The 12,862-nt window shown below is 42.6% G+C and overlaps 1 protein-coding gene across 1 annotated transcript in view; it reads left to right on the forward strand.

The window, feature by feature from the left end:
* The first annotated feature begins 3,104 nt into the window (after positions 1–3,104).
* Positions 3,105–12,862, forward strand: part of PRKRIP1 (PRKR interacting protein 1) — a 31,186-nt gene continuing 21,428 nt past the window's right edge. The window contains exons 1-3 of the mRNA XM_019752823.3: positions 3,105–3,496; positions 4,177–4,255; positions 5,049–5,149. Coding sequence (XP_019608382.1) covers positions 3,371–3,496; positions 4,177–4,255; positions 5,049–5,149 — 306 coding nt within the window. The 5' untranslated portion in view covers positions 3,105–3,370. The remainder of the gene's footprint in view (positions 3,497–4,176; positions 4,256–5,048; positions 5,150–12,862) is intronic.

The raw sequence follows: 12,862 nt of genomic DNA on the forward strand, positions 1-12,862 counted from the left end.
ACTAAGCACCATGCTTTTGAGAACCATCCTTGTGGTTGCAAGTATCAATAGTTCCTTCCTTTTTATTGCCGAGTAGTGTATCACTGTACGGATATATCAGAACTAGGTGGACATTTGGGTTGTTTCCAGTTTGGGCAATTATGAATCAAGCTGCTCCATGCATTAGCATACAGGTCTTTCAATGGACACGTATTTTCATTTCTCTAGGGTAAACACCTAGGAGTGAGCTTGCTGGGTTGTATGGTACATGTGTGTTTATCTTTATAGGAAACTAACAAACTCTTTCCCAAAGTGAATGTACTACATTTTTATTTTTATCCCCATTGGTAGAACTACTCTTTCGTCTCAACAGCAGGTCCACTATAGGAAGACCACTGACTCACTAATTCAGTGAGAAACTCAAATTATGGAATAGTTGTAAACATTTTTGCTGTTTTAGTGTCTTAACTACCAACCAGAACGCAAAGGACTGCGCAGGAGTGCCCACTCCTGCTGGGTGACCAACTGTGCCAGTTTGCCTAAGACTCTCCTAGTGTCAGCACTGAAAGTCCTACGTCCTGGGAAACCCCTCAGTCCTGGGACCACACTGGGACAGGTGGTCACTCTACTACTAAGTGTCAGGTGCAGTGCCAGACGCTGTACATCTGTCACATCGTTCTATCCACAGGCCAGTGTCAAGGGCAGGTTTGCTTGTCCCCATCTTGAGCATAAGGAAACAGCCTTTGAGAGGTTAAGTTGCTTCCCCAGCCCGCTCTCTAGAATAGGTGGAGCCAAACATTGGCAACAGGCCTGCCAGACTCCAAAGCACTGGTGTCTTCCAAGATAGCGGACCTCATTCCCTAGGTGCTCGGTTCTGGGCCCCAGGGCACTGGCCAGCAGGTGGGCCTGGGTGGGGTTTTGCTGCCCTCTGGTGGCAGAAGTGGTGGCACTCCAGGTCTGAGTTTACTCTTGTGGGGCTGCCAGGCTGAGAAGGCACTTCTTCCAAGGAACAGGACCTCAAATCTGGCCTCAGCCCTAGAAGGATGCCACATGGACGGCCCCCACCAGGTCTGCTGAGCCTTGGTCCAGCTCTCATTGAGTCACGTGACCACTCAGGGCCTCACAGACCCAGGGCCAGACTGCTAGGTTTGCCTCTGTGTGATCCTGAGCCCTCTGGGCCTCAGCTCCTTATGTTAGTCAGGATGACAAACACATCAACACACTGAGACTACTAGGCTTAGACTGAAGTTGTGATTACCAGCTCCTTCACACCCACGTGCCTTCACTCTCCCCCACCTTCGTGTCCTCATTCACTTCATCCATTCACTTCCATCTAGCAGCCATCTACCAAGCACCAGCTCTGTGCCAGACCCTGAGCTGGGGGTGCCAGGAGACAGCTGTCCTCCTGGCTGTGTAATTCTCTGCTGATCCTCTGTCTCATGTGTTCACCCATTCCTTCATTCATTCATGGTGTATTCATTTATTTATTGAGTGGTCATTTATTTTTGTCTCCTATCTTCACTCACTTAACTTCCTTATTCATTCATCCATCAGTTGGTCATCTCATTTACACATTCATTCATTCTTTATTTTTTCAGGCCGTTGTTGACTCCCTCCCTCCCTCATTCCTCTGTTCAGCAAGCATTCTGGAAGCAGCACTCTAAGCCAGAATTAGACGTTGGGATTCTGGTTCCGCCTTCCCCTCAGACTTGTGGGTAGGCACCCGGTGGAGACATGCTGTGGTAACTACCACATTTCAGCCAGCAGGACCCAGAGAACAGGGAGCACCAAGTAGGAAGCAACTGTCTGCCTGGAAGGGGGTGCTGGAGGCAGTCAGAGAAGGCTTCATGGAGCTAGCGGCATGTAAGCCAAGCTAAGAAGGGAATATGGGAGCTCTCCAGGGAGGAAATAACCCTCCAGGTGAAGTCTTTTTTGTGTGCTGTGTTTGGGGAAAAGTGAGGCACCTGGGTGGTTGGAGTGTGTGATGTCGGGTCATGTGTCCCTGACCACACACAGGTCAACCTCTCCCTAGGTTCCAGTGACAAACCTGGGCCGCTAAAGGACTTCCCCTAATTCATCACTCTTGGCCCCTGGAAAACTACCATCAGGGGGGCAGAAATGGCCTGAGCGTGCTAATACAGCACGCTGTCACAGGCGTCACCTGTCCAACCCCTGGCCACTCAGTGGGAGAGCTGTCCTGGGCTGAGCAGGATCAGCAGGCAGCAGTAGCAGTCCTACCTGAGCTGCCACACCCCCAGGATCCCATGGTCACCCAGCAAAAGTTTGAGTGCCTTGCTGTGAGCCAGGGCTTGCCCCAGACACTGGGAATACAGCAATAAACAAGACAGAACGCCCATTCTTTAGCAGCAACAAATGATAAACGAGAAACAATTGTGAAGACCACCAAGAGCATATCTGAACAAGTTGGGTTTATTACCTCTTTCTAGGAGGATGACTGCACTTACTTCAGCAAGAGGGTGTTAAAGAGGACTTATTATGGGATTTTGTGGGAGGGTTCAAGTATGTGGGCTTCTACTCTGGATCAGATGCTGTCAGAAGTGGAGACAATTCTATGACTGGCTGTCTTAAATATTTAAAGTAGGAGGAATGAATGGAGGCCAACACTATAAAGAAACAGCAGTTACTCATATTAGCCAGAATGGGGGAAATGTTTAGTCTTTTAATGGTTTCAAAGATACTCTTGTTTTAACATGATTACAGAGCAGTCTTGTTTATGTCTTGCTCCAAGGCGGGCACAGAATGGCCTGTGTGTGATGGTGTTCTGAGAAACTGTTTATGTCCAACAGGAGAACACCAAGGCCTCGCTGAGCGCCAGCCCAGCTCCCAGATGTGAGGGGCAGCTTTTCTTTCTCGTAAGAAAGGCTCATTCACTTGGATGAAGCATATTTGCTGGGTGCCAGGTGCAGAGTAATTCGAGGTAGAGAAACGAGATCTGGCCCCGGTCCTCAGGGAGCTCACAGAGACTATCTCAGCTACCTTAAATAAACAGTCAGAAATGGGAGGGGGAGTGCACTAGACTCAAGGAACCGCCAGGACAAAGGCCCAGGCCGGAAGAGGCGGCGAGCCATCAGCAGGGTTGCCGGCAGGGCCACTTCGCGCCCCGGACTTGGAGAGGTCGGCTGGGGCTGATCCCTGGGGCGTGCGTTCCGCGGCCCGGCTTTGCCCAGAAACAGGAAATAAAACCAAGCAGCTTTGAGCAAAATAACCCACCCGGCCTCGGGCTCATGAATATTCAACAGGCCGCTTCCAGCTCGCGACTCTGCCCCCGCCCCGCCCACCAGGCCGACGGCGCTCGCGTCGCCGGCGCGCGGCTCCGCAGTCATCCGTGCGCGCCGCCGCCGCCGCCGCTCGCCGGACACAGGGAGCTGTCATGGCGAGCTCCGCCGCCCCCTCGGTGCGACCCCCGAGGCCCAAGAAAGAGCCGCAAGCGCTCGTCATCCCCAAGAATGCGGCCGAGGAACAGAAGCTGAAGCTGGAGCGGCTCATGAAGAACCCGGTGAGACGAGGCGCGGGCTCCAAGCCCCTCTGGGTCCCACCTCTTAACGCTCCGGCGCCTCTGGGGCCCGGGCCCACCTCTTCCGCCTCCAAACTCTGGACCGCAATACCCGAATCCCAGCGCCAGACCTTGGGAAGGAGTAGGCCGCCCCCGAGATAGGAAGCTTTCTTCTGCCCTGTTAGACCCCGGCCAGGATGAAGGCGCTGTGGAGTGGCTTCCGTGCTCTCAGACCTTTTCCGGTTTAGCTTTGTGAACAGAAGCGTTAGGCTGGAAAGAGAATCGGTGGGTTAGCACAAGGGTTATTTTCTTTATTGCCATGCGGGCAAGTCACTCCCTCCGTCCAGGCCTAGGACCCCTCGGTCATAAAAATAATTGGATGAGAGGGTCTCTTATACCTTTGACTAGAAAGGGTTGACTCCTCGTGTAATAGGATTCCAGTTACAGGTTTCTAGTTCTTCTCTGGAAAGTTAAGTGTAGACTTGGCAAAGCTGTGTAATAGACCCCAAAATACACAGGATGGAGTAAAGCTAAGACACAGGGAAGAAGATAAAAATCAGCTTTGAGTCCAAGGAGCAAAACAGCCTTTCTTCACTAGTCCACTTAATATTCTTTGGTTATAAAAGATACGACTTTGTTAGCAGGTTTATACTTACAAATGCTTTCCTGTTTAAATGTTTCAGGACAAAGGAGTTCCAATTCCAGAAAAAATGAATGAATGGGCACCTCGACCTCCCCCAGAATTTGTCCGAGATGTAATGGGTAATGTCTTTGGGAGAGTGTGTGTGTGTGTAAATACAATTTTAGAAGTGTAGATATAAAAACTCTGAAGTTAGTATATGTTAATTAGATTTCTAATAGGGAAAAAAATGTTCACTGGTCCAATAATTTGTTCTCACAGCAAAGAGGTATTGTTGCTTATGGTTTGACATTAGAGAATTTTCTTCTGTGTCGTTTTTAATAATGGCTCATATTGGTTTTTTCCTAAATGGAAATGGTTTTATTATCTTGTTGGGTTGTAAATTAACTATACCAATTATAAAGAAAAATAAATAATGGAGGTATAAAAAGGTTTGCACCTCCTGTAATTTCATCATTCAAATTGTAACATTGTGATATAGCCTTCCAGACCTTTTTACAGTCAAAACCAGTCATGTGTAAGAAAAAATGTTTTTATGAAAATATGGTTCTACACATACCATGTGGTAACCAACTTTTTTCACTTAATATATCGTGGACATCTTTTCAGCTCAGTAAAAATTTAGCACGTTAAATGGCGGCGAGGAAAGGATCATAAGCTCTCTCCTAGAAACTGCACTCTGTTCCTTCTCTTAATACTGCATTCGAGTGAAATTTTTAGGGACTTCATATCCAACATTCATGCAACAAATATTTAATGATGCCTATAGTTTGCTAGATTCTGTGGTACAGTGGGGAATAAGACACACATGGTCCCTTCCACTACTTCAGTTTCTTTCTTTGGTCACTTTTGATTAAGGGTGGCCTATGTTGATGCCTGCAGTTGATCAAGAACTCTGAACTGTCCTGGCTGTAGGTTCAAGTGCTGGGGCTGGCAGCGGAGAGTTCCACGTATATAGACATCTGCGCCGGAGAGAGTACCAGCGACAGGACTACATGGACGCCATGGCTGAGAAGGTCAGTGAGCTGGGCGGCTGTGAGCCCTCAGGTTTGGGCAACGTGCACTCATAACTTTTAGAAAAAAGTATGTGAAGAGGAGCAGGTGCACCGGGTTGTTGCTTGTGTAAAGGCTGTTTTTTAAAGTCAGTGCTGGAAACAGACATCGAGTAGAGTCCAGGTTATTCCTAGGTCAGACTCAGCACAGCAAGATAAACACACTAGGAGATGAATGAGGGTGGGGAGACTTCCGTGTGTATAGAAGGGCCTAGCAGAATCCCCTCTGCCCTCCAGGCCACTTGCCAGGAAATGGAATAAAAAGCAGGCTCTCCTGCTCCACTTGTTATTATTTCTCTAGTCTGTCTTTTTGGCCCAATGCCTATAATTCCAGTTAGCTGTGTGTGTGTTGTGAATAGTATGTGCTTTCGTGCGCCTCTTTGAGTTTTCTAGCTGGCATTTCTCCATGACAAGTGTCAAATAATAATTAAGAATTGAGAATTTCTTTAGAAATTGTGCTATAAGAACTATTAAGCTTTCTGTTACTTGACTGGAGGAGCCAGAAATCTCTCTCCTGTTTGAAAAAATACTCTTTTGGACATATCACTTGTTTTATTTTTTGAATTAAATTTTGGAGTTATTTTATCCACACCCAAATTTTGTTGGATTATTTAAAACTAGAATTGAGTTGAATCTGTAACTTAACTTGAATAAGAATGGATGGTATAGTTTTTAGTCATCCCCTCTAGAAATTTTCTCGTTTTTCATTTGTTTAAATCTTTTTGTATCTCTCAGTGATGATTTATGGAGATTTTGCTTATATCTCACCACATTTACTTAAGGATATTTTAAGTTTTTTGATTGCGATGGTGCTAGGTGGTCCTCTATTTTATTATTTGCAATTAGTGAGAAGCAGGGAAAAAAATCCTGACTTTTTTTTTTTTTTAATTTATTGGGGTGACAATTGTTAGTAAAATTACATAGTTTTCAGGTGTACAATTCTGTATTACATCATCTATAAATCCCATTGTGTGTTCACTACCCAGAGTCAGTTCTCCTTCCATCACCATATATTTGATCCCCCTTACCCTCATCTCCCACCCCCGACCCTCCTTACCCTCGTAACCACTAAACTATTGTCTGTGTCTATGAGTTTTTGTTTCTCATTTGTTTGTCTTGTTTTTTTGTTGTTTTTGGTTTATATACCACATATCAGTGAAATCTTATGGTTCTCTGCTTTTTCTGTCTGACTTATTTCGCTTAGCATTATACTCTCAAGATCCATCCATGTTGTCACAAATGTTCCTATATCATCTTTTCTTAACGCCGAATAGTATTCCATTGTGTATATATACCACTACTTCTTTGTCCATTCATCAATCGAAGGACATTTTGGTTGTTTCCATGTCTTGGCAACTGTAAACAAAGCTGCAATGAACATTGGAGCACACGTGTCTTTATGGATAAATGTTTTCAGATTTTTTGGGTAGATATCCAGGAGAGGGATTGCTGGGTCATATGGTAATTCTATTCGTAATTTTTTGAGGAACCTCCACACTGCCTTCCATAACGGCTGCACCAGTCTGCATTCCCACCAACAGTGTATGAGGGTTCCTTTTTCTCAAAAGCCTCCCAACACTTGTTACTATTTGTCTTGTTGATGATAGCCATTCTGACTGGGGTGAGGTGATCTCATTGTGGTTTTGATTTGCATTTCTCTGATGATTAGTGATGTTGAGCATTTTTTCATGTCTATTTGCCATTTGTATGACCTCTTTGGAGAAATGTCTCTTCAAGTCCTCTGCCCATTTTTCAATTGGGTTGTTTGTTTTTTTGTTGTTGAGTTGCATGAGTTCCTTGTGTATTTTGGATATTAGCCCCTTATCGGAGGCACTGTTTGCAAAAATCTTCTCCCATTCAGTTGGTTGCCTCTTTATTTTGTTGATGGTTTCTTTTGCTGTGCAGAAGCTTTTAAGTTTCATATAGTCCCATTCATTTATTTTAGCTTTTACTTCCATTGCCTTTGGAGTCAAATTAATAAAATGCTCTTGGAACCCAAGGTCCATAATTTTAGTACCTGTGTTTTCTTCTATGCAGTTTATTGTGTCAGGTCTTATGCTTAAGTCTTTGATCCATTTTGAATTAACTTTGGTACATGGTGACAGATAGCAGTCCAGTTTCATTCTTTTGCACGTGGCTATCCAGTTCTCCCAGCACCATTTATTGAAGAGGCTGTCTTTCCTCCATTGTATGTTTTTAGCTTCTGTGTCAAAAATTATCTGTCCATATTTATGTGGTTTTATTTCTGGGTTCTCACTTCTATTCCATTGGTCTATGTATCTGTTTTTCTGCCAATACCATGCTGTTTTGATGATTGTAGCCCTGTAGTACAAGCTAAAATCAGGGAGTGTGATACCTCTAGTATTGTTCTTTTTTCTTAGGCTTGCTTTGGCTATTCGCAGTCTTTTGTGGTTCCAAACAAATCTGATGATTTTTTGTTCTATTTCTTTAAAAAATGCCATTGGGATTTTGATGGGGATTGCATTAAATCTGTATATTGCTTTGGGTAATATGGCCATTTTAACTATGTTGATTCTTCCAATCCATGAGCACAGAATGTCTTTCCATTTCTTTGTGTCTTCTTCAATTTCTTTCAAAAATGTCGTATAGTTTTCAGCATATAGGTCCTTCACATTCTTGGTTAAGTTTATTCCTAGGTATTTTATTATTTTTGCTGCAACTGCAAAAGGAATTGGTTTTTGTATTTCTTTTTCTGAGATTTCATTGTTAGTATATAGGAATGCAATGGACTTTTGTGCGTTGATTTTGTAGCCGGCAACTTTACTGTATCATTGATTGTTTCTAATAGCTTTTTGGTGGAGTCTTTAGGGTTTTCTATATATAGCATCATGTCATCTGCGAAGAGTGATAATTTAACTTCTTTATTCCCAATTTGGATGCCTATTATTTCTTTCTCTTGCCTGATTGCTCTGGCAAGGACTTCCAACACTATGTTGAAAAGCAGAGGTGATAGGGGACAGCCCTGTCATGTTCCTGAACGTAGAGCAAAGGGCTTCAGTTTTTCACCATTAATTATGAGATTAGCTGAGGGCTTGTCATATATGGCCTTTATTATGTTAAGGTATTTTCCTTCTATACCAATTTTATTAAGTGTTTTAATCATAAATGGATGTTGTATTTTGTCAAATGCTTTTTATGCATCAATTGATATAATCATGTGATTTTTGTCCTTTATTTTGTTTATGTGATGTGTCACATTGATGGATTTCGGGATGTTGAACCATCCTTGTGCCCCAGGGATGAACCCCACTTGGTCGTGATGAATAATCTTTTTAATGCATTGTTATATTCGATTTGCTAGAATTTTGTTTAGGATATTTGCATATGTATTCATCAGAGATATTGGTCTGTAGTTTTCTTTTTTTGTGCTGTCCTTACCAGGTTTTGGTATCAGGGTAATGTTGGCCTCATAAAATGAGTTAGGGAGTACTGTCTCTTCTTCAATTTTTTGAAAGAGTTTGAGCAGGATTGGTATTAGATCCTTTTTGAAGGTTTGGTAGAATTCACTAGTGAAGCCATCTGGTCCCGTACTTTTGCTTTTGGGAAGGTTTTGGATGACTGATTCAATTTTGTTACTGGTGATCGGGCTGTTTAGATTTTCCAGTTCTTCATGGTTCAGCCTTGGAAGGCTATATGTTTCTAAGAACTTGTCTGTTTCTTCTACGTTACTGAATTTGGTGGCATATAGTCCTTCATAGTATTCTTGGATGATCCTTTGTATTTCTGTGGTGTCCGTGATAAATTCCCCTTTTACGTTTCTGATTTTGTTAATTACTGTCTTCTCTCTTTCTATCTTAGTGAATCTAGCCAAGGGTTTGTCAATTTTGTTAATCTTTTCAAAGAACCAGCTCTTTGTCGCATTAATTTTTTCTATTGTCTTTTTGTTCTCTATTTCATTTAGTTCTGCTCTGATTTTTGTTATTTCCTTTCTTCTGCTGACCTTGGGTTTCACTTGTTCTTCTTTTTCTAGTTCTTTAAGGTGTAACATGAGGTTATTTGTTTGGGATTTTTCTTGTTTCTTGAGATAGGTCTGTAAATTTCCCTCTTAAAACTGCTTTTGCTGCATCCCAAAAATTTTGGTAGGATGTATTTTCATTGTCATTTGTTTCTGTGTATCTTTTGATCTCTCCTGTAATTTCTTCTTTGACCCAGTCGTTCTTTAAAAGTATGTTGTTTAATCTCCATGTATTTGTGTTTTTTCCTGCTTTCTTTTTGCAGTTGATATCCAATTTCAAAGCCTTGTGATCAGAGAATATGCTTGGTATGATTTCAATCTTCTTAAATTTGCTGAGGCTGATTTTATGTCCCAATATATGGTCTATCCTTGAGAATGTTCCATGTACACTAAAAAAGAATGTATACTCTGATGCTTTAGGATGAAGTGCTATATAAATGTCAATTATGACCATTTCATCTAATGTGTCATTTTGAGCTGCTATTTCGTTATTTATTTTCTGTTGGATGATCTATCCATAGCTGTCAATGATGTATTTAAGTCCCCTAGTATAATTGTGTTTTGGTCAATTTCTCCCTTTAGTTCTGTTAGTAGTTGCTTGGTATATTTCGGTGCTTCCTGATTGGGGGCATAAATATTGATGACTCTTATGTCTTCTTGTTGTATATTCCCCTTTACCATTATGAAATGTCCATCTTTGTCTCTTGTTATCTTTTTCACCCTGAAGTCTGTTTCATCTGATATCATTATGGCTACACCTGATTTTCTCTGGGTACCATTTGCTTGCAGTGTCAATTTCCACCCTTTCACTTTGAGTCTATGCTTGTCCTTGTAGCTGAGATGTGTCTCTTGGAGACAGCATATGGTTGGGTTTAGTTTTTTGATACAATCTGCTACTCTGTGCCTTTTTATTGGTGAGTTCCGTCCATTTACATTTAGGGTGATTATTGATATGTGAGGATTTCCTGTCATTCTATCTTTAGTTTTCTGGTAAGGCTGTGTCTCCATTGTTTCTTTGCCTTTTTGTTGTTGTCTATTATTTCTGTGTGGTGGTATTCTATGATGTTTCCCTCTGTTTCTTCTTTTATTACAGTATATATTTCAGTTCTGGATTTTTTTTTGAGTGGTTACCCTTAAGTTTATGTAAAAGAAAGTTTGATATTTAGAGTATTCCATTTTCTTCAGCACACTTACTTTCTCCATTCCTATATTCTGGTTCAGGCCTTTATGTTTTGGTTGCCACAAATTGTCCCTGTTGATGGTGGTCGAATAGCCTCCTTTAGTATTTCTTGTAGTGCAGGTTTTGTATTAGAAAATTCCCTCAGCTTCTGTATGTCTGGAAAGGTCTTTATTCCGCCTTCATATCTAAAGGATATCTTTGCTGGATATATTATTCTTGGCTCATAATTTCTCTCTTTCAATAGTTTGAATATTTGGTTCTACTCCCTCCTGGCTTGTAGAGTTTCTGCTGAAAAATCTGATGATAATCTAATGGGCTGTCCTTTGTAGGTTACCGTCTTTTTTTCCCTGGCTGCTTTGAGGATTCTCTTTGTCGTTGATTTTAGACAGCTTCAATACAATGTGCCTTGGAGAAGGCCTGTTGGGATTGAGGTAATTAGGTGTTCTATTTGCTTCTTGGATTCGAGGATCCAGTTCTGTCCACAAATTTGGAAAGTTCTCATCAACAATTTGTTTGAATATATTCTCTGTTCCCTTCTCTCTTTCTTCTCCTTCTGGTATGCCCATTATTCTTATATTGCTCTTTCTGATGGAGTCAGAAAGTTCTTGTAGAGTTCTTTCATTTCTTTTAAGTCTCAAGTCTCTTTCTTCTTCCATCTGTGTAATTTCCAGGTTTCTATCTTCGATGTCCCTGATTCTTTCCTCCATCTGGTCAGCTCTATTACCTAAGCTGGTTATTTCATTCTTAATTTCTTCTATTGAGTTCTTAATCTCCAGAAATTCTATTTGGTTCTTTTTTAAAATTTCAATCTCTTTTGTAAAATGCTCATGTTGTTCTTTGATTGTGTTTCTGAGTTCATTAAACTGCCTGTCTGTGTTTTCTTGCATCTCGTTGAGTTTTTTTCAGAACTGCAATTTTGAATTCTCTGTCATTTAAGTCACATATTTCCATATCTTTAAGTTCCTTTTCTGGAGACTTTTCACTTTCTTTCTGAGCTGTCTGTTGCCTTGGTTATTCATGGCAATTACGGATTTATTATTTCTCTTCCTAGACATCTACAGGAGTGGCTTTTGCAACAGGTTGATAGGAAGAGGTCTTTCTTTTGTTTTCCAGTACTTGTTGGTAGAATGTTTTATTTTCTCTCTGACTGCAGCCTTTTATTTCTCTCTCACATGGTAGTGCTATGTTTTCTCTGCACTATTCCAGCTTCTCACACAATGGGGGGATTCCCTGGGAGACGGGCTTCTCCTCTGTTAATAGTTCGCCTGGGTCACAGGGCACAGTGTCCCGGTGGGTATGCGGAGAGCTTTTGAAGTTCCAAAGCTCTTCCTGCACCAGATTCAGAGCCCGTATGTTTCAGCATTTCTGTTTACTCCTGCAGGGATCTGCCCAGATAGGTGGGGCCAGGGGCGGGGTGAGTTGTGAGAGGTGGCCCAGAGCAATGGCGGCGACCACCACCACAGCCGGTCCTGCTTCCACAGCTCCCTCCACTTTGCCAGAACTAGTTGGGCTGCGAATCTGTGTCTGCGGTCCACAGTTCTCAGAACAGCAAATATTCTGTTCTTTTGATCTGACACTGCTACTGTTCCGTTTCTAGCACCGGGCAGGTGGGGGTGGGGCGAGCTCTGGGAGGGTAGGGAGGGGGCGGCTAGGCTCAGTGCCTAAGGCTTCTGTTCTCTGCTCAGCAGTGAGGGCTTAAACCCTCGTTTTCAACCTTCTTCCCTCAGTCTTTTCTCCGAGGTCTCTGCCGTGAGTGTTGGGTTCAGCCGTGTTATATGCTGTCCCCTCAGCCCTGTGGGCCATAAGCGGAGCCCTAGCAGTCCGAGCTCTTCCCTCTCCCGCAGCTGCGGTAGTTCCGGGAAGCAGCGAGCTCGGCGCACTGAGCGAGGTCTGCGTCCTGCGCCCGCGCGGCTCCGTCTCTGCGCACTTCTCCCTTCCCTCCTCCCCCCACTCGCGCGAATCTCCCACCTGTAGGTGATTTCAGTCGGTAGTGGGCCTCTTCGTCTTGCCTGTCTGCTGTGCAGGGAGTCCTTTGTGGAGTTTTTGTTGTTCGATTAGTTGTAAATTCCAGGGGAGCTTTACAGAGGCTCACCTCACGCGCCGTTTTTTTCTTTCATTATTTTTAAATGGCATAATCCTGACTTTTGAATAGTGCTCTTTTGCCCACCTTACTATTCCCAAAAATCAAATATTATTTGGCTGGTTTTTTGTGATTTTCCAAATTTGATTTCTCCTAACACTGTGCATGAGAGCTTGTTCCTTGTTCTTGATCTTACAACATGCACTAGAAAAGTTCGTTTCCTCAGTCTGACCGTATCGCCTGTTATTTCATGGAGTACATGTGTACATTTTAGAGAGATTCCAATACTTTAAAATGATACTTATTTGTTTGCTTTTTGTAAAAGAGGACACTACTTTACCCAATAGTATTTGATTTTCCAGTAATTTGATTTAAAAAAATTAGACTCTGTAGAATTTCTTCCTATATAAAAGAAATAAAATACTTTTAAAAATTAAAACA

The sequence above is a fragment of the Rhinolophus sinicus genome, chromosome 3, assembly GCF_057876585.1.
Source record: "Rhinolophus sinicus isolate RSI-liver-muscle chromosome 3, RSI-T2T, whole genome shotgun sequence".
NCBI lineage: Eukaryota > Metazoa > Chordata > Mammalia > Chiroptera > Rhinolophidae > Rhinolophus > Rhinolophus sinicus.